The sequence below is a fragment of the Oncorhynchus keta genome, chromosome 13 (assembly GCF_023373465.1).
Source record: "Oncorhynchus keta strain PuntledgeMale-10-30-2019 chromosome 13, Oket_V2, whole genome shotgun sequence".
Lineage (NCBI taxonomy): Eukaryota > Metazoa > Chordata > Actinopteri > Salmoniformes > Salmonidae > Oncorhynchus > Oncorhynchus keta.
In genome coordinates, this window is record NC_068433.1 from 23,125,825 (window position 1) to 23,153,127 (window position 27,303).

The window sequence follows — 27,303 nt, forward strand, 5'->3', positions numbered from 1 at the left end:
AGTGAACAGGTCAGGGTTCCATAGCCGCAGGCAGAACAGTTGAAACTGGAGCAGTAGCACGGCCAGGTGGACTGGGGACAGCAAGGAGTCATCATGCCAGGCAGTCCTGAGACATGGTCCTAGGGCACAGGTCCTCACACACACACACACACACACACACACACACACACACACACACACACACACACACACACACACACACACACACACACACACACACACACACACACACACACAGAGAATACTTAAATTCACACAGGACACCGGATAAGACACATAAGCCCCCCAGCACAAAAACTACAGCAGCATAAATACTGGAGGCTGAGACAGGATCGGGAGATACTGTGGCCCCATCCGATGATACCCCCGGACAGGTCCAACCAGGCAGGATATAACCCCATCCACTTTGCCAAAGCACAGCCCCCACACCACTAGAGGGATATCTTCAACCACCAACTTACCATCCTGAGACAAGGCCGAGTATAGCACAAAGATCTCCGCCACGGCACAACCCAAGGGGGGCGACAACCCAGACAGGAAGATCACGTCAGTGACTCAACCCACTCAAGTGACGCACCCCTCCTATGGACGGTATGGAAGAGCACCAGTAAGCCAGTGACTCAGCCACTGTAATAGGGTTAGAGGCAGAGAATCCCAGTAGAAAGAGGGGAAACGGCCAGGCAGAGACAGCAGGGGCGATTCGTCGCTCCAGAGCCTTTGCGTTCACCTTCCCACTCCTGGGCCAGACTACACTCAATCATAGGACCTACTGAAGAGATGAGTCTTCAATAAAGTTAAAGGTTGAGACCGAGTCTGCGTCTCTCACATGGGTAGGCAGACTATTCCATAAGCTGTTTACTAAGAAATTCTAGGGACAGTAAGCAGGCCTGCGTCTTGTGACCGTAGGGTACGTGCAGGTACGTACGGCAGGACCAAATCAGAGAGATAGGTAGGAGCAAGCCCCTGTAATGCTTTGTAGGTTAGCAGTAAAACCATGAAATCATCCCTTGCCTTAACAGGAAGCCAGTGTAGAGAGGCTATCACTGGAGTTTATCCTGTTAGAACACATCCCTGGTGTTTGGTCTCACCTTTTCATTACTTTGGCTCTTACTTCCCATCAAGAAAATATCTTCAGGTTAGGGATGGGTGTTGGTGTCTAGCTTTGCTGAGCATACAAACAACAAACAACGTGTGTGTGTGTGTGTGTGTGTGTGTGTGTGTGTGTGTGTGTGTGTGTGTGTGTGTGTGTGTGTGTGTGTGTGTGTGTGTGTGTGTGTGTGTGTGTGTGTGTGTGTGTGTGTGTGTGTGTGTGTGTGTGTGTGTGTGTGTGTGTGTGTGTGTGTGTGTGTGTGTGTGTGTTGTGTGTTCCTCAGTAACCCGTGTGGTGCGTGTGATCAGCCAGCCCAGAGGGAACATGCTGCTGGTGGGCATCGGGGGCTCAGGCAGACAGAGCCTTTCCAAGATGGCCGCCTCCATCTGTGAGTACCTGGTCTTCCAGGTGGAAGTCACCAAGCAGTACCGCAAGCAGGAGTTCAGAGAGGGTAAGAGACCATTAAACATGACCTAGTACCAGCACATGGGTTTTAATACTTTTTGAAATCATTTCAAATACTTCATCTGAGCTTGATTGAGCTTGCCTAGCACAATGGAACCAATGAGGGGGAGACTTTCTAGTCAACTGCACTACAGAGGTATGAGACAGAGGTATATACAGTGCCTTGCGAAAGTATTCGGCCCCTTGAACTTTGCGACCTTTTGCCACATTTCAGGCTTCAAACATAAAGATATAAAACTATTTTTTGTGAAGAATCAACAACAAGTGGGACACAATCATGAAGTGGAACGACATTTATTGGATATTTCAAACTTTTTTAACAAATCAAAAACTGAAAAATTGGGCGTGCAAAATTATTCAGCCCCCTTAAGTTAATACTTTGTAGCGTCACCTTTTGCTGCGATTACAGCTGTAAGTCGCTTGGGGTATGTCTCTATCAGTTTTGCACATCGAGAGACTGACATTTTTTCCCATTCCTCCTTGCAAAACAGCTCGAGCTCAGTGAGGTTGGATGGAAAGCATTTGTGAACAGCAGTTTTCAGTTCTTTCCACAGATTCTCGATTGGATTCAGGTCTGGACTTTGACTTGGCCATTCTAACACCTGGATATGTTTATTTTTGAACCATTCCATTGTAGATTTTGCTTTATGTTTTGGATCATTGTCTTGTTGGAAGACAAATCTCCGTCCCAGTCTCAGGTCTTTTGCAGACTCCATCAGGTTTTCTTCCAGAATGGTCCTGTATTTGGCTCCATCCATCTTCCCATCAATTTTAACCATCTTCCCTGTCCCTGCTGAAGAAAAGCAGGCCCAAACCATGATGCTGCCACCACCATGTTTGACAGTGGGGATGGTGTGTTCAGAGTGATGAGCTATGTTGCTTTTACGCCAAACATAACGTTTTGCATTGTTGCCAAAAAGTTCAATTTTGGTTTCATCTGACCAGAGCACCTTCTTCCACATGTTTGGTGTGTCTCCCAGGTGGCTTGTGGCAAACTTTAAACGACACTTTTTATGGATATCTTTAAGAAATGGCTTTCTTCTTGCCACTCTTCCATAAAGGCCAGATTTGTGCAATATACGACTGATTGTTGTCCTATGGACAGAGTCTCCCACCTCAGCTGTAGATCTCTGCAGTTCATCCAGAGTGATCATGGGCCTCTTGGCTGCATCTCTGATCAATCTTCTCCTTGTATGACTTGAAAGTTTAGAGGGACGGCCAGGTCTTGGTAGATTTGCAGTGGTCTGATACTCCTTCCATTTCAATATTATCGCTTGCACAGTGCTCCTTGGGATGTTTAAAGCTTGGGAAATGTTTTTGTATCCAAATCCGGCTTTAAACTTCTTCACAACAGTATCTCGGACCTGCCTGGTGTGTTCCTTGTTCTTCATGATGCTCTCTGCGCTTTTAACGGACCTCTGAGACTATCACAGTGCAGGTGCATTTATACGGAGACTTGATTACACACAGGTGGATTGTATTTATCATCATTAGTCATTTAGGTCAACATTGGATCATTCAGAGATCCTCACTGAACTTCTGGAGAGAGTTTGCTGCACTGAAAGTAAAGGGGCTGAATAATTTTTTGCACGCCCAATTTGTCAGTTTTTGATTTGTTAAAAAAGTTTGAAATATTCAATAAATGTCGTTCCACTTCATGATTGTGTCCCACTTGTTGTTGATTCTTCACAAAAAAATACAGTTTGCTATCTTTATGTTTGAAGCCTGAAATGTGGCAAGAGGTCGCAAATTTCAAGGGGGCCGAATACTTTCCCAAGGCACTGTATTTGGACCTGTACTGCAAGAGAAATTTGTCAAATTTGGTTGATCTGCCAACAGCAAGGCATTTGTTTAGGACAGGGGTCTTCAACCTTTTCTTGTCCAGGGACCCCATCCCAGGAAAACCCGGCAACACAGGGACCCCCATCATGTTATCCCCCCCCCCCCAAATCAACATTTCAAATGAATAGAAGTCATTTATTCTGTTGTTGCTAGCAACATTCTTATTATTACATTTTTTTCACAGACCCCCTGCAGTACATCTGCGGGACCCCCTGTTGAATACCTCTGGTTTAGAACATAATTGCACTGAATTACAGCACACTGCTCAGGACTGCTCGCTCCCTGAGCGTTTAATATGAATTGAGTCAGACTGATAGCCTTACGTTCTGCTCTAATTTAACAAAACACTTTAATTAGATTACATTTTCCTCCGTTTGTTTGTTGTTAGTTTATATTTTAGTTGCTTTTCAGCTGGTGCAGTTATTTTGATTGTTCAGGAATGTCCTACTTTGTTGAGTCAGATTCTACGCCTAGAACCTTAACCAAAATACTTTTGTCGTGATCACAACCCGGCAACACGCACGCACGCACACACACACACACACATCCTTGAGTCTTCTCCTCCCATGCATGTCTCCTCCCAGACATAAAGAAGTTGTATCGTCTGACGGGTGTGGACAACAAGCCCACCGTGTTCCTGTTCAACGACACCCAGATAGTAGACCAGTCTTTCCTGGAGGACATCAACAACATCCTCAGCTCTGGAGAGGTGCCCAACCTCTACAAACAGGACGAGTTTGAAGAGGTACGGTTACTAAACAGGGTTTCATACAATGCAACGTTTGCATCTGTTATTTTGAAAGGGGGACTTTACACAGGTGCTAGTGCACTGAGTGTACAAAACATTAAGAACACCTTTCTAATATCGAGTTGCTGCCCCTCCACTCCCCCCACCTCCCACTTTTGCCCTCAGAACAGCCTCAGTTTGTTGGGGCATGGAGTCTACAAGGTGTCGAAAGCATTCCACAGGGATGTTGGCCCATGTTGACTCCGATGATTCCCACACTTGTGTCAAGTTGGCTTTGGGTGGTGGACCATTCTTGATGCACGTGGGAAACTGTTCAGCGGGAAAAACCCAGTAGCGTTGCAGTTCCTGACACTGAAACACACTGTTGTACACGGTGATCCAGGGCACCCCAAACATGCTCAATGGGTGACATGTCTGGTGAGTATGCAGGCCATGGAAGAACTATGACATTTTCAGCTGTGGTTGAGCAGGAATTGTGTACAGATCCTTGCGACAAGAGGTCATGCATTATCATGAAACATGAGGTGATGGCGGCAGATGAACGGCATGAGAATGGGCCTCAGGATCTTGTCATGGTATCTCTGTGCATTCAAATTCCCAGTCGATAAAATGCAATAGTGTTCGTTGTCCGTAGCTTTTGCCTGCCCATACCATAACCCCACCGCCACCATGGGGCACTCAGTTCACAGTGTTGACATCAGCAAACTGCTCAACCACACAACGCCATACACGCTGTCTGCCATCTGCCCAGTACAGTTGAAACCAGGATTCGTCCGTGAAGAGCACACTCTAAAGCGCGCCACTGTCCATCGAAGGTGAACATTTGGCCGCTGAAGTCGGTTATGGTGCCGAACTGTAGTCAGGTTAAGACCCTGGTAAGGATGACAAGCACGCAGATGAGCTTCACTGAGACAGTTGGTGCAGAAATTATTTGGTTATGCAAACCCACAGTTTCATCAGCTTTCCAGGGTGGCTGGTCTCAGACAATCCTGCAGGTGAAGAAGCTGGATCTGGAGGTCCTGGGCTGGCGTGGTTGCAAAGTGGTCTACAGTTGTGAGGCCCGTTGCCAAATTCTCTAAAACAACATTGGAGTGGGCTTATGGTAGAGAAATTAACATTCAATTCTCTGGCAAAAGCTATGGTGGACATTCCTGCAGTAGGCATGCCGATTGCACACTCCCTAAAAACTTGAGACATCTGTAGCATTGTGTTGTGTGACAAAACTGCACATTTAAAAGTGGCCTTTTATTGTCCCCCAGCACAAGGTGCACCTGTGTAATTATCATGCCGTTTAATCGGCTTCTTGATATGCCACACCTGTCTGGTGAATGGATTATCTTGCCAAAGCAGAAATGATGTAAACCAATTTGTGCACAAAAAAAGAAGCAAGCTTTTTGTGCATTTGGAAAATGTCTGGGATCTTTTATTTCAGCTCATGAAGCATGGGACCAACACTTTACATGTTGCATTGACATTTTTGTTCAGTATATATAATATATACTGTATGAATGAACAAAGGATTTTTTGTTGTAGTGTCCAGTCGCCGTTTGGCAACCCATCCCTTTTGGGGTTAATTGACACATAAACAAACATTACAATAATTCACTGTGTTAATTCTTCTTCCGGTGTTCGCTGCAGTGTGCATCGCATAAAGAGTGAAAAAATGTAAGATAAAAATCAATGCATTATTGTAAATGAGGTTATCCAAACAATAATTACATCCCTAGAGCAGTACAAATATATACATACACACAAGCATTGTGTGTATGTAGAACACAACACTGCATATATACACATACAAACATACATACATAATATGAGAATGTGTTCTTAACTGACTTGCCTAGTTAAATAAAGGTTAAATAAAATAACAACTTACAGATAAATAAATACCGAAAAATGAAACAGAGGGCATTTGAACCCAGTCTGGCACAAAGATAAGATTCATATGAGAGACAAGCCTATGTACAATCTATATACACACGTACCATTTACCACTTAGAAGATTCATATAGGAGACAAGCCTCTACACAATCTATATACACACGTGCCATTTACCACTTAGAAGATTCATATGAGAGACAAGCCTATACACAATCTATATACACACGTGCCATTTACCACTTAGAAGCTAAATATTTGTATCATTTAATTATAGGTATAGGTGTAGGTTTTTCTTTTATTCCAGGCTTTATCTAAATATTCCGCAAACGGAAATACATAATGGACAAAATACCACTTCAGTTTCTCCTCATCGCTCAGCCACATAATGCCAGGGTATATCTGGTGGTCTGTCTCTTCATTACTCAGCCACATAATGCCAGGGTATATCTGGTGGTCTGTCTCTTCATGGCTCAGCCACATAATGCCAGGGTAATATCTGGTGGTCTGTCTCTTCATGGCTCAGCCACATAATGCCAGGGTATATCTGGTGGTCTGTCTCTTCATGGCTCAGCCACATAATGCCAGGGTAATATCTGGTGGTCTGTCTCTTCATGGCTCAGCCACATAATGCCAGGGTATATCTGGTGGTCTGTCTCTTCATCTCGCAGCCACATAATGCCAGGGTATATCTGGTGGTCTGTTTCTTCATCGCTCAGCCACATAATGCCAGGGTATATCTGGTGGTCTGTCTCTTCATCGCTCAGCCACATAATGCCAGGGTATATCTGGTGGTCTGTCTCTTCATCACTCAGCCACATAATGCCAGGATATATCTGGTGGTCTGTCTCTTCATCACTCAGCCACATAATGCCAGGGTATATCTGGTGGTCTGTCTCTTCATCACTCAGCCACATAATGCCAGGGTATATCTGGTGGTCTGTCTCTTCATCACTCAGCCACATAATGCCAGGGTATATCTGGTGGTCTGTCTCTTCATCACTCAGCCACATAATGCCAGGGTATATCTGGTGGTCTGTCTCTTCATCGCTCAGCCACATAATGCCAGGGTATATCTGGTGGTCTGTCTCTTCATCGCTCAGCCACATAATGCCAGGGTCTATCTGGTGGTCTGTCTCTTCATCGCTCAGCCACATAATGCCAGGGTATATCTGGTGGTCTGTCTCTTCATCGCTCAGCCACATAATGCCAGGGTATATCTGGTGGTCTGTCTCTTCATCGCTCAGCCACATAATGCCAGGGTATATCTGGTGGTCTGTCTCTTCATCGCTCAGCCACATAATGCCAGGGTATATCTGGTGGTCTGTCTCCTCATCACTCAGCCACATAATGCCAGGGTATATCTGGTGGTCTGTCTCTTCATCACTCAGCCACATAATGCCAGGGTATATCTGGTGGTCTGTCTCTTCATCACTCAGCCACATAATGCCAGGGTATATCTGGTGTGCTTTCTGGAATAAGAGAAAGCGTATATCGCGGTAGAAAGGACAATGGAGGATAAAATTAATTTCATTCTGTATTTCTTCGAGGTCGCAATCGTTACATAGTGTTTCTTCTTCCATTTCACCACGACACTGACTGTATATTATCTCTGTATTTTAGTACATCTCTTGTAGAAATGTCACCACAAAAATAATAGATACAAGTATAATAGTGCTATCCAGCATGTGTGTGGTAGGCTAGTTTGTGTTTTTTGTGTTTGTTCTTATGTTGTTTTGTCTCGTTGTGTATTAACCTTTGACCCTGACCTCCTCGTCCAGGTGTCCAGTGCTCTGTCGGACTGCGCCAGGAAAGACAACATCATTGAGACTCCAGACTCCATGTTCAACTACCTGATAGAGAGAGTGAGGAACAACCTGCACATCGTGCTCTGCATGAGCCCTGTGGGAGACCCCTTCAGGTAAGCCTGCACTCGGGACAGTTTTTGAAGTTAAAGAATGTACAGTGCCTGCTATATCGCACCAAGCAAAGTGATTAGTCATGTACAAAGCACTGAACACATTCAACAATAAGGGTTTGAGACAGAGATGAAAGCTTTTCCTGCAGCATCATCTGTGCTAATGGGCGACTCGTAGAGGTTTCTTCCTAAGCATCGCCACCATTCTCTCATTATCTGTTTCCTTCTCATACTCTCTCTGTCTGAGTGTGTAAACCCCACACTCCAGCACAGCTTATTCTCAGTATTAGAGCATAGACAGCCAAACATGAACACTTGTCAGCTTGTTAATGGCTAATGTGCGACCCGCCATCCCTTGTCTTGCAAATTAGGAATTGTGTTTAGGATGACACAGCGTTTTAGACCTGAGGCTTGCTGTGATTAGAAATGACAGGATGGATAGCAGACATGATGGCTGGGTCACTCACACACACACATACACACACATACGCACACACCAGTCTGTCTCTCTCTCATTAACGAGACAGGGCAGTGTTCACACATAATACCACTAATTGGGCTGGCAGGGCCCATTACCCAGAGCTAATCACCATGCTTTGGCTGTTGGCTCCAGGGCAGCCCTCCATTCCTCCATCCCTCCATTCCTCCATTCCTCCACCTCTGACCAGTATTTGTGGCTGGGAGTGAGAGGGGATCTTACCAGGTCAACACAGTCACACTGGCTGTGTGATGGCATGACAGCAATTAGCCAGCAAAACCTAGTGGCTCAGACAATGGAGGTTGGGTCTTGGCAGCTGTTAAGTTGAGTGGATTTAAGTTGCATTTCTCCAAGAGCTCAAAGTGATTTTCATCATTCACGACATTCACCTCCACAGCAGTGTTTAGCACCCACCTGGGTAACGCACCCATTTAGACACAACTAGACTCAGAGCACACCCCACAACAGATTGAAACGTTTATTGAAATCAATGGACTCTTTGGATCTGATTAACTTGTATGTGTTCCTCAAGGAACTATATCCGTCAGTACCCAGCCCTGGTGAACTGTGCCACCATCGACTGGTTCTCAGAGTGGCCCAGAGATGCCCTGTTGGAGGTGGCTGAGAGATACCTGGACGGACTGGCCCTGGGCACCGTGGAGGGGGTGAGACACACACACACACACATGCTGGCACGCACGCACACACACACACAGATAACACACATACAGTGGGGAGAACAAGTATTTGATACACTGCCGATTTTGCAGGTTTTCCTACTTACTAAGCATGTAGAGGTCTGTAATTTTTTATCATAGGTACACTTCAACTGTGAAGTTCTAAAACAAAAATCCAGAAAATCACATTGTATGATTTTTAAGTAATTGCATGACAAGTATTTGATCACCTACCAACCAGTAAGAATTCCGTCTCTCTCAGACCTGTTAGTTTTTCTTTAAGAAGCCCTCCTGTTCTTCACTCATTACCTGTATTAACTGCACCTGTTTGAACTCGTTACCTGTATAAAAGACACCTGTTCACACACTCAATCAAACAGACTCCAACCTCTCTACAATGGCCAAGACCAGAGAGCTGTGTAAGGACATCAGGGATAAAATTGTAGACCTGCACATTCTGGGATGGGCTACAGGACAATAGGCAAGCAGCTTGGTGAGAAGGCAACAACTGTTGCCGCAATTATAAGATCTCACCTCGTGGGGCATCAATGATCATGTGGAAGGTTAGGGATCAGCTCAGAACTACACGGCAGGACCTGGTCAATGACCTGAAGAGAGCTGGGACCACAGTCTCAAAGAAAACCATTAGTAACACACTACGCCGTCATGGATTAAAATCCTGCAGCGCATGCAAGGTCCCCCTGCTCAAGCCAGCGCATGTCCAGGCCCGTCTGAAGTTTGCCAATGACCATCTGGATGATCCAGAGGAGGAATGGGAGAAGGTCATGTGGTCTGATGAGACAAAAATATAGCTTTTTGGTCTAAAACTCCACTCACCGTGTTTGGAGAAAGAAGAAGGATGAATACAACCCCAAGAACACCATCCCAACCGTGAAGCATGGAGGTGGAAACATCATTCTTTGGGGATGCTTTTCTGCAAAGGGGACAGGACGACTGCACCGTATTGAGGGGAGGATGGATGGGGCCATGTATCGCGAGATCTTGGCCAACAACCTCCTTCCCTCAGTAAGAACATTGAAGATGGGTCGTGGCTGGGTCTTCCAGCATGACAACGACCCAAAACACACAGCCAGGGCAACTAAGGAGATGCTCCGTAAGAAGCATTTCAAGGTTCTGGAGTGGCCTAGCCAGTCTCCAGACCTGAACCCAATAGAAAATCTTTGGAGGGAGCTGAAAGTCCGTATTGCCTAGCAACAGCCCCGAAACCTGAAGGATCTGGAGAAGGTCTGTATGGAAGAGTGGGCCAAAATCCCTGCTGCAGTGTGTGCAAACCTGGTCAAGAACTACAGGAAACGTATGACCTCTGTAATTGCAAAAAAAGGTTTCCGTACCAAATATTAAGTTCTGCTTTTCTGATGTATCAAATACTTATGTTATGCAATAAAATGCAAATTAATTACTTAAAAATCATACAATGTGATTTCCTGGATTTTTGTTTTAGATTCCGTCTCTCACAGTTGAAGTGTACCTATGATAAAAATGAAAGACCTCTACATGCTTTGTAAGTCCCCTCCCCCCCTTAAAAGATTTAGATGCACTATTGTAAAGTGGCTGTTCCACTGGATGTCATAAGGTGAATGCACCAATTTGTAAGTCACTCTGGATAAGAGCGTCTGCTAAATGACTTAAATGTAATGTAAATGTAAGTAGGAAAACCTGTAAAATCGGCAGTGTATCAAATACTTGTTCTCCCCACTGTACACTTCTATCTAAGTGAACTTGGTTAGAAGGTTAGCCTGCTGTGTGATGGAGTGATTCACCCTCTCATCCTTCCTGTGTAGCTACTAGCTAGTCTTTTAAAATACATTTATGAAGAGCAGCTGGGTTGTGAAAACCTCCAGAGTTAAAGCTTGTTTTATTGTAGTCTCATCTATTATGCTGTACCCGCCACGCACACGTCACCTTCGCCTTCACACTCCTACCCAACACTGCTCTGCTCTGTTTCCACAAGGGTATGTAATGTTGTAGGAAAGTCGTAGGAATGTTTACAGCAGGAGTGTTTTCCTGGCCGCATGACCAGGAGAAACTCTTGGCTCTTGTAATGTTGTATGTTTCAATAGTGTTATATTCTCTTGTAATACATTTTTAATAACGTTGTAATGACATGTCTGTCATTACATGTCTGTGGACCAGTCTGTGGCCCAGTAATGTTGTCTAATGTTGTAATAATGTTGTAACAACGTTATATCTTTGAGTGGATGTGTTCCTCTAGATCCAGACCAAAGTGGCCAGTATCTTTGTGACCATGCACCAGTCTGTGGCCCAGTAATGTTGTCTAATGTTGTAATAATGTTGTAACAACGTTATATCTTTGAGTGGATGTGTTCCTCTAGATCCAGACCAAAGTGGCCAGTATCTTTGTGACCATGCACCAGTCTGTGGCCCAGTAATGTTGTCTAATGTTGTAATAACGTTGTAACAACGTTATATCTTTGAGTGGATGTGTTCCTCTAGATCCAGACCAAAGTGGCCAGTATCTTTGTGACCATGCACCAGTCTTTGGCCCAGTAATGTTGTATAACGGTGTAATAATGTTGTAATAACGTTATATCTTTGGGTGGATGTGTTCCTCTAGATCCAGACCAAAGTGGCCAGTATCTTTGTGACCATGCACCAGTCTGTGGCCCAGTAATGTTGTCTAATGTTGTAATAACGTTGTAACAAAGTTATATCTTTGGGTGGATGTGTTCCTCTAGATCCAGACCAAAGTGGCCAGTATCTTTGTGACCATGCACCAGTCTGTGGCCCAGTAATGTTGTCTAATGTTGTAATAACGTTGTAATAACGTTATATCTTTGGGTGGATGTGTTCCTCTAGATCCAGACCAAAGTGGCCAGTATCTTTGTGACCATGCACCAGTCTGTGGCCCAGTTCTCCCAGAGGATGAAGCTGGAGCTGAAGAGACACAACTATGTCACTCCTACCAACTACCTGGAGCTGGTGTCTGGATACAAAAAGTAACTAACTACCATCCCCATTGCCAACTCAAAGTGTTTCTTAGACTTCTCTCAATCTGTCAGTCATCTCCCTGTCTACCAGGTCTGCCGTCTCCCACTCTTTGATGCAGTATATCTTTCACATTCTGTCTTTCTGTATCTGTCTGTCTCTCTGTATCTATCTGTCTGTCTGTCTTTCTGTCTCTTCATCAAATCAAATTGTATTTGTGACATGCTCCGAATACAACAGGTATTACACCTTACAGTGAAATGCTTACTTACAAGCCCTTAGCCAACAATGCAATTTTAAGACAAATACCTTAAAAAATAGTATGAGATAAGAATAACAAATATTTAAAAAGCAGCAGTAAAATAACAATAGCGGGGCTATATACAGGGGGGGACCGGTACAAAGTCAATGTGTGGGGGCACCGTTGTCGAGGTAATTGAGGTAATATGTATTAAAGTGACTATGCATAGATAATAACAGAGAGTAGAATCAGATTAGATGTTCAGGAGTCTTATGGCTTGGGGGTAGAAGCTGTATAGAAGCCTCTTGGACCTAGACTTGGCGCTCCGGTACCGCTTGCCGTGCGGTAGCAGAGAAAACAGTCTATGACTAGAGTGGCTGGAGTTTGACAATTTTTAGGGCCTTCCTCTGACACCGCCTGGTATAGAGGTCCTGGATGATGTACTGGGCCGTACGCACTACTCTCTGTAGTGCCTTGCAGTCGGAGGCCGAGCAGTTGGCATACCAGGCAGTGATGCAACCCGTCAGGATGCTCTCGATGGTGCAGCTGTAAAAAAAAAAAAAGAAAAAGGAGGATCTGAGGGGGAATAGGTTTTGTCGTGCCCTCTTCACGACTGTCTTGGTGTGCTTGGACCATGTTCGTTTGTTGGTGATGTGGACCCCAAGGATCTTGAAGCTCTCAACCTGCTCCACTACAGCCCTGCCGATGAGAATGGGGGTGTGCTCGGTCCTCTTTTGCCTGTAGTTCACAATCAGCGTTGAAGGAGAGGTTGTCTCTGACCTCCTCCCTATTGGCTGTCTCATTGTTGTCTGTGATCAGGCTGTTGTGTCATCGGCAAACTTAATGATGGTGTTGGAGTCGTGGCTGACCATGCAGTCATGAGTGAACAGGGAGTACAGGAGGGGACTGAGTACGCACCCCTGAGGGGCCCCTGTGTTGAGGATCATGTGTTATTACCTACCCTTACCACCTGGGGGCGGCCCATCAGGAAATCCAGGATCCAGTTGCAGAGGTAGTTGTTTAGCCCCAGGGTCCAATCTCACATAGGTGTTCATTTTGTCCAGGTGTGAAAGGGCAGTGTGGAGTGCAATAGAGATTGCATCATCTGTGGATCTGTAGGGGAAGTATGCAAATTGAAGCGGGTCTAAGGTTTCTGGGATAATGGTGTTGATGTGAGCCACTTCATGACTACATACGTGAGTGAGTGCTACGGGTCGGTAGTCATTTAGGCAGGTCACCTTAGCGTTCTTGGGCACAGGGACTATGGTGGTCTGCTTGAAACATGTTGGTATTACAGACTCAGACAGGGAGAGGTTGAAAATGTCAGTGAAGACACTTGCCAGTTAGTCAGTGCGTGCTCGGAGTACACGTTGACCTGTTTAAAGGTCTTACTCACATCGGCTGCGGAGAGCGTGATCACACAGTCATCCGGAACAGCTGAGGCTCTCAGGCAGAAGTTATTTAGCTCGTCTGGTAGGCTCGTGTCACTGGGCAGCTCTCGGCTGTGCTTCCCTTTGTAGTCTGTAATGGTTGGCAAGCCCTGCCACATCCAAGGAGCGTCGGAGCCAGTGTAGTACGATTTATTTGTCTGTCTGTCTGTCTGTCTGTCTGTCTGTCTGTCTCTGTATCAAATCGAATCAAAATCAAATCAAATCAAATTTTATTTGTCACATACACATGATTAGCAGATGTTAATGCGAGTCTAGCGAAATGCTTGTGCTTCTAGTTCCGACAATGCAGTAATAACCAACGAGTAATCTAACCTAACAATTCCATAACTACTACCTTATACACACAAGTGTAAAGGGATAAAGAATATGTACATAAAGATATATGAATGGGTGATGGTACAGAACGGCATAGGCAAGATGCAGTAGATGGTATCAAGTACAGTATATACATATGAGATGAGTAATGTAGGGTATGTAAACATAAAAGTGGCATAGTTTAAAGTGACTAGTGATACATGTATTACATAAAGATGGCAAGATGCAGTAGATGGTATAGAGTACAGTATATACATATGAGATGAGTAATGTAAACATTATATTAAGTGGCATTGTTTAAATTGGCTAGTGATACATTTTTTACATCAATTTCCAATATTAAAGTAGCTGGAGTTGAGTCAGTAAGTTGGCAGTAGCCACTCAATGTTAGCGGTGGCTGTTTAACAGTCTGATGGCCTTGAGGTAGAAGCTGTTTTTCAGTCTCTCGGTCCCAGCTTTGATGCACCTGTACTGACCTCGCCTTTTGGATGATAGCGGGGTGAACAGGCAGTGGCTCGGGTGGTTGTTGTCCTTGATGATCTTTATGGCCTCCCTGTGACATTGGCTGGTGCAGGTGTCCTGGAGAGCAGGTAGTTTGCCCCCGGTGATGCGTTGTGCAGACCTCACTACCCTCTGGAGAGCCTTACGGTTGTGGGAGGTGCAGTTGCCGTACCAGGCGGTAATACAGCCCGACAGGATGCTCTCGATTGTGCATCTGTAAAGGTTTGTGAGTGCTTTTGGTGACAAGCCAAATTTCTTCAGCCTCCTGAGATTGAAGAGGCGCTGCTGTGCCTTCTTCACAACGCTGTCTGTGTGGGTGGACGAATTCAGTTTGTCTGTGATGCCGTCTGGGCCTGCAGCCTTGCGAGGGTTAACACATTTAAATGTTTTACTCACGTCGGCTGTAGTGAAGGAGAGTCCGCAGGTTTGGTAGCGGGCCGTGTCTGTGGCACTGTATTGTCCTCAAAGCGAGCAAAGAAGTTATTTAGTCTGTCTGGGAGCAAGACATCCTGCTCCGCGACAGGGCTGGTTTTCTTTTTGTAATCCGTGATTGACTGTAGACCCTGCCACATACCTCTTGTGTCTGAGCCGTTGAATTGCAACTCTACTTTGTCTCTATACTGACACTAAGCTTGTTTGATTGTCTTGCAGAGGGAATAGCTACACTGTTTTTATTCGGTCATGTTCCCGGTCACCTTGCCCTGGTTAAAAGCAGTGGTTCACGCTTTCAGTTTGGCGCAAATGCTACCATCAATCCACAGTTTCTGGTTTGGGAATGTTTTAATAGTTGCTGTGGGTACGACATCGCCAATGCACTTTCTAATGAACTCGCTCACCGAATCAGCGTATTCGTCAATGTTGTTGTTGGACGCAATAAGGAACATATCCCAATCCACGTGATCGAATCAGTCTTGAAGCGTGGAATCAGATTGGTCGGACCAGTGTTGAACAGACCTGAGCACGGGAGCTTCCTGTTTTAGTTTCTGTCTGTAGGCTGGAAGCAACAAAATGGAGTCGTGGTCAGCTTTTCCGAAAGGAGGGCGGGGGAGGGCCTTATATGCATCGCGGAAGTTAGAATAACAATGATCCAGGGTTTTACCAGCCCTCGTTGTGCAATCGACATGCTGATAGAATTTAGGGACTCTTGTTTTCAGATTAGCCTTGTTAAAATCCCCGGCTACAATGGATGCAGCCTCAAGATATGTGGTTTCCAGTTTACATAGAGTCAAATAAAGTTTGTTCAGGGCCATCGATGTGTCTGCTTGGGGGTGAATATATACGGCTGTGATTATAATCAAAGGGAATTCTCTTGGTAGATAATGTGGTCGACATGTGATTGTGAGGAATTCTAATTCAGGTGAACAGAAGGACTTGAGTTCCTGTATGTTGTTATGATCACACCACGTCTCATTAATCATAAGGCATACCCTCCCACCGTTCTTCTTATCACAAAGATGCTTGTTTCTGTCAGCGTGATGCGTAAAGAAACCAGCTGGCTGTACCGACTCCGTTAGCGTCTCTTGAGTGAGCCATGTTTCCGTGAAGCAAAGAACGTTACAGTTTCTGATGTCTCTCAGGAAGGCTACCCTTGCTCCGATTTCATCAACCTTGTTGTCAAGAGACTGGACATTGGCGAGTAGTATGCTAGGGAGTGGTGCGCGATGTGCCCGTCTCCGGAGCCTGACCAGAAGGCCGCTTCGTTTGCCCCTTTTACGGCGACGTTGTTTAGGTTCGCAGGCTGGGATCCGATCCATTGTCCTGGGTGGTGGGCAAAACACAGGATCCTCTTCGGGAAAGTCGTATTCCTGGTCGTAATGATATTGAGTTGACTCTGCTCTTATATTCAGTAGTTCCTCCCAAATGTATGTAATGAAACCTAAGGTTACCTGGGGTACCAATGTAAAAAAAATATATATACTGCATAATTTCCTAGGAACGCGAGGCGAGTCGGCCATCTCTGTCTGCGCCGGAAGTATCTTACTTTCTGTCTGTATCTGTCTGCCTGCCTCTCTGTATCTGTCTTACTCTATCTGACTCCCTGACTCTTTTTATTCTTGCCTCACTCTCTCCCTTTCTTTATTTCTTTCTCACTTGATCTTTCCTTCACTCATTCTAACTCTCCCTCTCCCTGTGTATCTTCAGGCTGCTGGCTGAGAAGCGCAGTGAGCTGGGGGAGCAGGTTTCCAAGCTGAGGAACGGCCTGTTTAAGATAGACGACACGCGCAGCAAGGTGGAGGCCATGTCTGTGGAGCTGGAAGAGGCCAAGAAGAAGGTGGCTGACTTCCAGAAGCAGTGTGAGGAGTACCTGGTCATCATCGTCCAGCAGAAGAGAGAGGCCGATGAACAGCAGAAGGTACGTACAGTTGAAGTCGGAAGTTTACATACACTTAGGTTGGTGTCATTAAAATCAGTTTTTCAACCACTCCATACATTTCTTGTTAACCATCTTTAGTTTTGGCAAGTTGGTTAGGACATCTACTTTGTGCATGACACAAGTCATTTTTCCAACAACTGTTTACAGACAGATTGTTTCACTGTATCACAATTCCAGTGGGTCAGAAGTTTACATACACTAAGTTGACTGTGCCCTTAAACAGCTTGGAAAATTCCAGAAAATTATGTCATGGCTTTAAAAGCTTCTGATAGGCTAATTGACATCATTTGAATCAATTGAAGGTGTACCTGTGGGTGTATTTCAAGACCTACCTTCAAACTCAGTACCTCTTTGCTTGACATCATGGGAAAATCAAAAGAAATCAGCCAAGACCTCAGAAAATAAATTGTAGACCTCCACAAGTCTGGTTCATCCTTGGAAGCAATTTCCAAAAGCCTGAAGGTACCACTTTCATCTGTACAAACAGTAGCACGCAAGTATAAACACCATAGGACCACACAGCCATCGTACCGCTCAGGAAGTAGATGTGTTCTGTCTCCTAGAGATGAATGTACACTGGTGCGAAAAGTGCAAATCAATCCCAGAACAACAGCAAAGGACCTTGTGAAGATGCTGGAGGAAACGGGTACAAAAGTGTCTATATCCACAGTAAAACGAGTCCTATATCGATATAACCCGAAAGGCCGCTCAGCAAAGAAGAAGCCACTGATCCACAACCGCCATAAAAAAGCCAGACTACGGTTTGCAACTGCAGATGGACAAAGATCGTACTTTTTTGAGAAATTTCCTCTGGTCTGATAAAACAAAAATAGAACTGTTTGACCATAATGACCATCGTTATGTTTGTAGGAATAAGGGGGAGGCTTGCAAGCCGAAGAACACCATCCCAACCGTGTAGCACGGGGGTGGCAGCATCATGTTGTGGGGGTGCTTTGCTGCAGGAGGGACTGGTGCACTTCACAAAATAGATAGGCATCATGAGGATGGAAAATTATGTGTATATATTGAAGCAAATGGGTCTTCCAAAGGAACAATGACCTCAAGCATACTTCCAAGCAAAATGGCTTAAGGACAACAAAGTCAAGGTATTAGAGTGGCCATCACAAAGCCCTGACCTCAATCCTATAGAACATTTGTGGGCAGAACTGAAAAAGCATGTGCGAACAAACCTAACTCAGTTACACCAGCTCTGTCAGGAGGAATGGGCCAAAATAAACCCAACTTATTGTGGGAAGCTTGTGGAAGGCGACCCGAAACGTTTGACCCAAGTTAAACAATTTAAAGACAATGCTACGAAATACTAATTGAGTGTATGTAAACTTCTTACCCACTGGGAATGTGATGAAAGAAATAAAAGCTGAAATAAATCATTCTCTCTTCTATTATTCTGACATTTCACATTCTTAAAATAAAGTGGTGATCCTAACTGACCTAAGACGGAATTTTTACCAGGATTAAATGTCAGGAATTGTGAAAAGTTTAAATGTATTTGAATAAGGTGCATGTAAACTTTCGACTTCAACTGTACATCTGGTGGTGTGTGTGCATGTGTGCGGTCGCGCGCGTGTGTGTAGACTGTGAGTGCCCACAGTGAGAAGATCGGAGCAGAAGAGATCAAGTGTAGGGCCATGGCTGAGAACGCCCAGAGAGACCTGGATGAAGCCGTGCCTGCTCTGGAGGAGGCCATGAAGGTAAGCTGTTTGTATCTGTTTGTATGTGTGATACTGTCTCTGTGTGTGGCTGGGTCTCAATAGCAGCAGGGGTCGCCTTAATGCAGAATTCTGCATTTTTCACGCTTGATAACACGTAACAAATATCTTGCTGCGTTTTGGAAACGCAGATCTAATATGTTTTTTATTGTAATTTCTGCTCGGCATCAGACTAATTGTGTGATTCTCTGTGTGGCCCGTGCTAGATTAACTTCAAGTAAAACATTGAGCTGGCTGCTCACATTCTTTCTCTGGTGGTGATGCATAGTTTTGTTTCTAAAAGGCCTCTCTTTTTCATTGTAAGCTCATTTACTTGTGGCTGGTAGCCAAATAGAGTTGCACTTATGTTGTCCTCTGATGTGTTGCGCTAATGTATTTTCTGGGAAGGAAAACTGTAGTTGCAGTCCCCTGATCACTCTATTGAAGCAAAACAACGCTGTTGACTTTCAGTGTAAAACGCAAGTGAAATGGTTTAAAACGCTGCGTTTTGAAAATGCATTAACACGTTGTATGTATAATCTTGTTTTTTTCACACATATTTATTGTTTTTTTTATTTACAGGGCAATCAGCAGAGTTGGTACAGTAATATATATGGTCACCTTCTGTGATTGTGTTACCATATTTACTGACTCTCTCCTACCTCCCACCCTCTCCTTTCCCTTCTCTCCCCCCTCTCCTCTCCGCTCCCCTCCTCTCTCTCTTCTCTTCTCCCCTCCACTCACCTTGTTTCCCCTCCTCTCCTCCTCCCTTCCCCAGGCGTTGGAGTCCCTGAATAAGAAGGACATGACAGAGATCAAGTCGTACGGCCGTCCCCCGACCCTGGTGGAGACCGTCATGCAGGCTGTTATGATCCTCAGAGGCAATGAGCCCACCTGGGCAGAGGCCAAGAGACAGCTGGGTGAGAGCTATCTACTGCTCCATCTATCTCTCTTTCCATCTATCTCTCTTTCTGTCTCCCTACCTCTTCGATTCTACCTGGGCAGGGGCCAAGAGACAGCTGGGTGGGAGTGGGGGAGGATTTTTAGAGAGGAGTAGATTTGGAGCGAAATGTAAGAAAAAGTACATTTTAATGGAAAACTGTAATTTATACCTTAATTTTGGTTAGTATCAACAGTAAAATACTCTGAAACTTTAGTGCATTGTGGTAACATGTTTACGGCGGGGAAAGAATTGCTGTATTTCGTATGGTAATTGTAATTGCAGCCCCACAGAATACAGTACTGTACCGTATCTTTGGAGCACCAAAAACCGTTTGACCACTAGTGGATGCATCGTTGATGTTTCTGTCTCATTAACATATTTTGAGGCGTGTCTTGTAAGAGGCTATATTTGCAGCACTCGTGAGTGAGCATGCTGTACCAATTTTACTCCTCTGTGGTTATAGTGCCCCATCAATTTAAAATCTATAGGGGACAGATTGGAGTGACAGCAAGTCTGAAACATTAAATGGTTAAGCATTTTGCCATGTCCTTTTGGTCTGTTTTTCCCTGTTTTTGCTACCAGTTTGGAAGCCTTTGTTAAGGCCTCTATAAGTGCAAGTGGTATAGGCCTAAAATGCAAAATATTCATTAAAATGCAGTAATGTGTAAACACTACCAAGCAGCCAAACTGCTTGGACCAATCAATCCCTTGTAATTATTTATGTCATTCATCCATGTATTAATGAATTGATTCCTATTACGGTAGCACTATAACAGTATAACACAATACATTTTATGGTACTGTACTGTGTGTCATTACACGGTACTTGCTTTGACACCGTATTCATATTACAGTGGGTGTACTGCAATATAAAAGACAGAATGTTACTTGCCACTGAGCTGTGTGTAAATGAATATCAAATTCACGGCAACCCCTTTACAGTGTATACCAGTGGTACACACACCTGGTCCTGGGGACTCAAAGGGGTGTACATTTGAGTTTTTTCCTTGGCACTACATACCTGATTCAAATGATCACCTCATCATCAGGCTTCGATGATTAGAAACATGTGTGCAAAAATAAAAATGTGCAGGACCAGGACTGACCACCAGTGGCTTATACAGTAACTAGCTACAGTAGTGGGCACAAAGAGGAAGAGCTAGACCAAAACCTCAGATATACTATATTGTATTAAGAAACTTTTGAATCCTCGCATTGAAAATACAGAAAGGTCAGAGAAGGAGGGGGGGACAGAGAGAGAGAAATATGTTTCCCATGCCAATAAAGCCCTTTGAATTGAATTGAGAGAGAGAGAGAGAGAGAGAGAGAGAGAGAGAGAGAGAGAGAGAGAGAGAGAGAGAGAGACAGAGAGACAGAGACAGAGGTAGAGAGAGAGAGAGAGAGAGAGAGAGAGAGAGAGAGAGAGAGAGAGAGAGAGAGACAGAGAGACAGAGGTAGAGGTAGAGGTAGAGGTAGAGAGAGAGAGAGAGAGAGAGAGAGAGAGAGAGAGAGAGAGAGAGAGAGAGAGAAAGACAAGAGTTATTTACTGGTTGCCCTTGGTGTCTGGCATGCAGGCGAGGGCAACTTCATCAAGCAGCTGGTCCACTTTGACAAGGACAACATCTCAGACCGCGTACTGAAGAAGATCGGCCAGTACTGCACCCAGCCAGACTTTCATCCAGAGATCATAGGACGGGTCTCCCTGGCCGCCAAGTCTCTCTGTATGTGGGTCAGAGCCATGGAGGTAAGCAGTATACATACATATACACACAGTGGCCAGTTTATTCGGTACACCCATCTAGTACCGGGTCGGACCCCTCTTTTCCTCCAGAACAGCCTGAATTATCTGAGGAATGGAAACTTTGCTCAATTAGTATCAAGGGACCTAACATGTGCCAGGAAAACATTCCCCACACAGTTACACCATCTTCACCAGCCTGTACGGTTGACACCAGGTAGAATGGGGTCATTGACTCATGCTGCTTACGCCAAATCCTGACTCTGCCGTCAGCATGACGCAACAGGAACCAGGATTTGTCAGATCAGGCAATGTTTTCCGCTCCTCAGTTGTCCAGTGTTGGTGATGGCGTGCCCACTGGAGCCGCTTCTTCTTGTTTTTAGCTGATAGGAGTGGAACCCGGTGTGGTCGTCTGCTATAATATCCCATCTGTGACAAGGAGCGACGAGTTGTGCGTTCCGAGACGCCGTTCTGCACACCACTGTTGTACTGCGCCGTTATTTGTCTGTTTGTGGCCCGCCTGTTAGCTTGCATGACTCTTGCCATTCTCCTTCCACCTCTCATCTACGAGATGTTTTTCGCCCCCACAGGACTGCCACTAACTGGATGTTTTTTGTTTGTCACACCATTCTTGATAAACCCTAGACACTGTCGTGTGTAAAAAGCCCAGGAGGCCGTCCGTTTCTGAGATCTGGCGTGCCTGGCACCAACTGTGCTGGTCCTTCTGTGGCTCAGTTGGTAGAGCATGGCGCTTGTAACGCCAGGGTAGTGGGTTCGATTCCCGGGACCACCCATACGTAGAATGTATGCACACATGACTGTAAGTCGCTTTGGATAAAAGCGTCAGCTAAGTGGCATATATTATTATATTATATTATAACAGTCATACCACGCTCAAAGCCGCTTAGGTCCCTTATTTTGCCCATTCTAACGTTCAATGAAACTGAATGCCTCGATGCCTGTCTGCCTGCTTTATATACCAAGCCAAAGCCACGTGACACACTGTCTGTGGGAGCAAACCATTTTTGTGAACAGGGTCTCTCACTCTCTCACTCTCTCTCTTTCTCTCTCACTCACTCAGGTGTATGGTCGTATCTTCAGGGTGGTGGAGCCTAAGAGAGCCAGGCTGAACGGGGCCATGTCCCAGCTGGCAGAGAAACAGGCTTCCCTGGCAGAGGCCCAGGCGAAACTCATTGAGGTACACACACGCACACCAACTCAGAGAGCTACTGTACAGGGGTGGTGAGGAGGCAGAAGAAACCTGCCTGCCTGGGAAATACTCACTATAACTGATACATTTCTGGAGTGTCAATGAGTCTTTGTGAGTGTTTGTGTTTCTCATTGGTACTCGGGTGCTTTTTGGAAGTGAGAATAGTAAGAATGAATCTAGTTGCGTGTGAATCTGTGTGCTGTATTTTGTGTGTGTGTAGGTAGGGGAGAAGCTGGACCTGTTGAAGAGGCAGTATGATGAGAAGCTGGCTCAGAAGGAGGAGTTGAGGAGGAAGTCAGAGGACATGGAGATCAAACTGGACCGGGCCGGGAAACTGGTGTCTGGACTGGCTGGAGAGAGAATCCGCTGGGAGGAGACTGTGGTGGTACGACCCCCTCTTATTGAGTTCACACAGCCAACTAAAACACACTATCGCACACGCAACTCATCACACAGCGTTCACACTAGAGGTGACCGATTATGATTTTTCAACGCCGATACCGATTATTGGAGGACCAAAAAAGGGCGATACCGATTAATCGGCCGATTTTAAAATTGTATTTATTTATAATAATGACAATGACAAAAATACTGAATGAACTCTTTTATTTTAACTTAATATAATACATCAATAAAATCCTCAAATTAGCCTCAAATAAATAATGAAATGTTCAATTTGGTTTAAATAATGCAAAAACAAAGTGTTGGAGAAGAAAGTAAAAGTGCAATATGTGCCATGTAAAAAGGCTAACGTTTAAGTTCCTTGCTCAGAACATGAGAACATATGAAAGCTGGAGGTTCCTTTTAACAGGAGTCTTCAATATTCCCAGGTAAGAAGTTTTAGGTTGTAGTTATTATAGGAATTATAGGACTATTTCTCTCTATATTTGTATTTCATATACCTTTGACTATTGGATGTTCTTATATATACAAAGCTCAAAAAAATAAAGGGAACACTAAAATAACACATCCTAGATCTGAATGAATGAAATATTCTTATTAAATACTTTTTTCTTTACATAGTTGAATGTGCTGACAACAAAATCACACAAAGTATCAATGGAAATCAAATTTATCAACCCATGGAGGTCTGGATTTGGAGTCACACTCAAAATTAAAGTGGAAAACCACACTACAGGCTGATCCAACTTTGATGTAATGTCCTTAAAACAAGTCAAAATGAGGCTCAGTTGTGTGTGTGGCCTCCACGTGCCTGTATGACCTCCCTACAATGCCTGGGCATGCTCCTGATGAGGTGGCGGATGGTCTCCTGAGGGATCTCCTCCCAGACCTGGACTAAAGCATCCGCCAACTCCTGGACAGTCTGTGGTGCAACGTGGAGTTGGTGGATGGAGCGAGACATGATGTCCCAGATGTGCTCAATTGGATTTAGGTCTGGGGAACGGGCGGGCCAGTCCATAGCATCAATGCCTTCCTCTTGCAGGAACTGCTGACACACTCCAGCCACATGAGGTCTAGCATTGTCTTGCATTAGGAGGAACCCAGGGCCAACTGCACCAGCATATGGTCTCACAAGGGGTCTGAGGATCTCATCTCTGTACCTAATGGCAGTCAGGCTACCTCTGGCGAGCACATGGAGGGCTGTGCGGCCCCCCAAAGAAATGCCACCCCACACCATGACTGACCCACCGCCAAACCGGTCATGCTGGAGGATGTTGCAGGCAGCAGAACGTTCTACACGGCGTCTTCAGACCCTGTCACGTCTGTCACATGTGCTCAGTGTGAACCTGCTTTCATCTGTGAAGAGCACAGGGCACCAGTGGCGAATTTGCCAATCTTGGTGTTCTCTGGCAAATGCCAAACGTCCTGCACGGTGTTGGGCTGTAAGCTTAACCCCCACCTGTGGACGTCGGGCCCTCATACCACCCTCATGGAGTCTGTTTCTGACCGTTTGAGCAGACACATGCACATTTGTGGCCTGCTGGAGGTCATTTTGCAGGGCTATGGCAGTGCTTCTCCTGCTCCTCCTTGCACAAAGGCGGAGGTAGCGGTCCTGCTGCTGGCCTCCTCCACGTCTCCTGATGTACTGGCCTGTCTCCTGGTAGCGCCTCCATGCTCTGGGCACTACGCTGACAGACACAGCAAACCTTCTTGCCACAGCTCGCATTGATGTGCCATCCTGGATGAGCTGCACTACCTGAGCCACTTGTGTGGGTTGTAGACTCCGTCTCATGCTACCACTAGAGTGAAAGCACCGCCAGCATTCAAAAGTGACCAAAACATCAGCCAGGAAGCATAGGAACTGAGAAGTGGTCTGTGGTCACCACCTTCAGAACCACTCCTTTATTGGGAGTATCTTGCTAATTGCCTAGAATTTCCACCTGTTGTCTATACCATTTGCACAACAGCATGTGAAATTTATTGTCAATCAGTGTTGCTTCCTAAGTGGACGGTTTGATTTCACAGAAGTGTGATTTACTTGGAGTTACATTGTGTTGTTTAAGTGTTCCCTTTATTTTTTTGAGCAGTGTATATATATAGTATTGCCAGTGTAACAGTATAGATTCCATCCCTCTCCTCGCCCCTACCTGGGCTCAAACCAGGGACACATCGACAACAGCCACCCTTGAAGCACCGTTACCCATCGCTCTACAAAAGCCGCAGCCCTTGCAGAGCAAGGGGAGCAACTACTTCAAGGTCTCAGAGCGAATGACGTCACTGATTGAAACGGTATTAGCGCGCACCCCGCTAGCTAGCTAGCCATTTCACTTCGGTTACACCAGCCTCATCTCGGGAGTTCATAGGCTTGAAGTCATAAACAGCTCAATGCTTGAAGCACAGCGAAGAGCTGCTGGCAAATGCAGGAAAGTGCTGTTTGAATGAATGCTTACGAGCCTGCTGCTGCCTACCACCGCTCAGTCAGACTGCTCTATCAAAGATCAAATCATATACTTAATTATAACTTAATAACACACAGAAATATGAGCCTTAGGTCATTAATATGGTCAAATCCGGAAACTATAATTTTGAAAAAACAAAACATTTATTCTTTAATTGAAATACACAACCGTTACGTAGTTTATCTAACGGGTGGCACCCTTAAGTCTAGATTTTGCTGTTACATTGCACAACCTTCAATATTATGTCATGATTATGAACAATTCTGGCAAATTAATTACGGTCTTTGTTAGGAAGAAATGGTCTTCATACAGTTCACAACGAGCCAGGCGGCCCAAACTGCTGCATATACTCTGACTCTGCTTGCACGCAAGAGAAGTGACACAAATTCCCTAGTTAAAATAAATTAATGTTAGCAGGTAATATTAACTAAATATGCAGGTTTAAAAATATATACTTGTCTATGGATTTTAAAGAAAGGCATTGGTGTTTATGGTTAAGTACACATTGGGGCAACGACAGTGCTTTTTTTGCGAATGCGCTTGTTAAATCATCACCCGTTTGGCGAAGTTGAAGTAGGCTGTGATTCGATGAGAAATTAACAGGCACCGCTTCGATTATATGCAACGCAGGACTAGCGAGATAAACTAGTAATATCATCAACCATGTGTAGATAACTCGTGATTATGTTAAGATTGTTTTTTATAAGGTAAGTTTAATGCTAGCTAGCACCTTACCTTGGCTTCTTGTTGCACTCGCGTAACAGGTAGTCAGCCTGACACGCAGTCTCCTCGTGGAGTGCAATTTAATCGGCCACAATCGGTGTCCAAAAATGCTGATTACCGATTGTTATGAAACCTTTAAATCGGCCCGATTAATCGGTCGACCTCTAGTACAAACCCAGTAGTGTGTCTGAGTCAACTTTCAGAGTCATTTGGTCAGAAGATTAGAATGATAATTTCTTATCATTATAGTTGTCCGGTAGCTTTTCTCCTTCATCTTTCTTTGTTTTGATGGTCATGTCCACGAGTGTGACCTGGAGATGTGTGTGTGTGTGTGTGTGTGTGTGTGTGTGTGTGTGTGTGTGTGTGTGTGTGTGTGTGTGTGTGTGTGTGTGTGTGTGTGTGTGTGTGTGTGTGTGTGTGTGTGTGTGTGTGTGTGTGTGTGTGTGTGTGTGTGTGTGTGTCTCAGGGTTTGGAGACGAACATGGGTTTTCTGGTAGGAGACTGTCTGCTGGCTGCAGCCTTCCTCTCCTACATGGGGCCTTTCCTCTCCAACTACAGAGACCAGCTGGTCTCTATCTGGATGAAACAGGTGAGTGGCAAGGTCACTGTCTGGATTTCCCTCCACTCTGTCACACTACACCGGTAGGTGGAAATGTACTTATGTGTATATATTATTCACTGTTACCTTCATGTCTCTCTCTCTCTCTCTCTCTCTCTCTCTCTCTCTCTCTCTCTCTCTCTCTCTCTCTCTCTCTCTCTCTCTCTCTCTCTCTCTCTCTCAGGTGGAAATGTACTTATGTGTATATATTATTCACTGTTACCTTCATGTCTCTCTCTCTCTCTCTCTCTCTCTCTCTCTCTCTCAGGTGGAAATGTACTTATGTGTATATATTATTCACTGTTACCTTCATGTCTCTCTCTCTCTCTCTCTCTCTCTCTCTCTCTCTCTCTCTCTCTCTCTCTCAGGTGGAAATGTACTTATGTGTATATATTTTTCTCTGTTTCCTTCATGTCTCTCTCTCTCTCTCTCTCTCTCTCTCTCTCTCTCTCTCTCTCTCTCTCTCTCTCTCTCTCTCTCTCTCTCAGGTGGAAATGTACTTATGTGTATATATTATTCACTGTTACCTTCATATGTCTCTCTCTCTCTCTCTCTCTCTCTCTCTCTCTCTCT

At 45.0% G+C, this 27,303-nt stretch overlaps 1 protein-coding gene across 1 annotated transcript in view; it reads left to right on the forward strand.

Annotated features, from left to right (window-relative positions):
• dnah2 (dynein, axonemal, heavy chain 2) overlaps nucleotides 1-27,303 on the forward strand; it is a 244,930-nt gene that overhangs the window by 184,508 nt on the left and 33,119 nt on the right. The window contains 12 exon segments of the mRNA XM_052459726.1: nucleotides 1,374-1,541; nucleotides 3,982-4,142; nucleotides 7,808-7,947; nucleotides 8,955-9,087; nucleotides 11,938-12,077; nucleotides 16,717-16,927; nucleotides 18,544-18,660; nucleotides 19,436-19,577; nucleotides 21,175-21,344; nucleotides 22,420-22,536; nucleotides 22,769-22,933; nucleotides 26,599-26,721. Of these exon segments, the coding sequence (XP_052315686.1) occupies nucleotides 1,374-1,541; nucleotides 3,982-4,142; nucleotides 7,808-7,947; nucleotides 8,955-9,087; nucleotides 11,938-12,077; nucleotides 16,717-16,927; nucleotides 18,544-18,660; nucleotides 19,436-19,577; nucleotides 21,175-21,344; nucleotides 22,420-22,536; nucleotides 22,769-22,933; nucleotides 26,599-26,721 (1,787 nt within the window).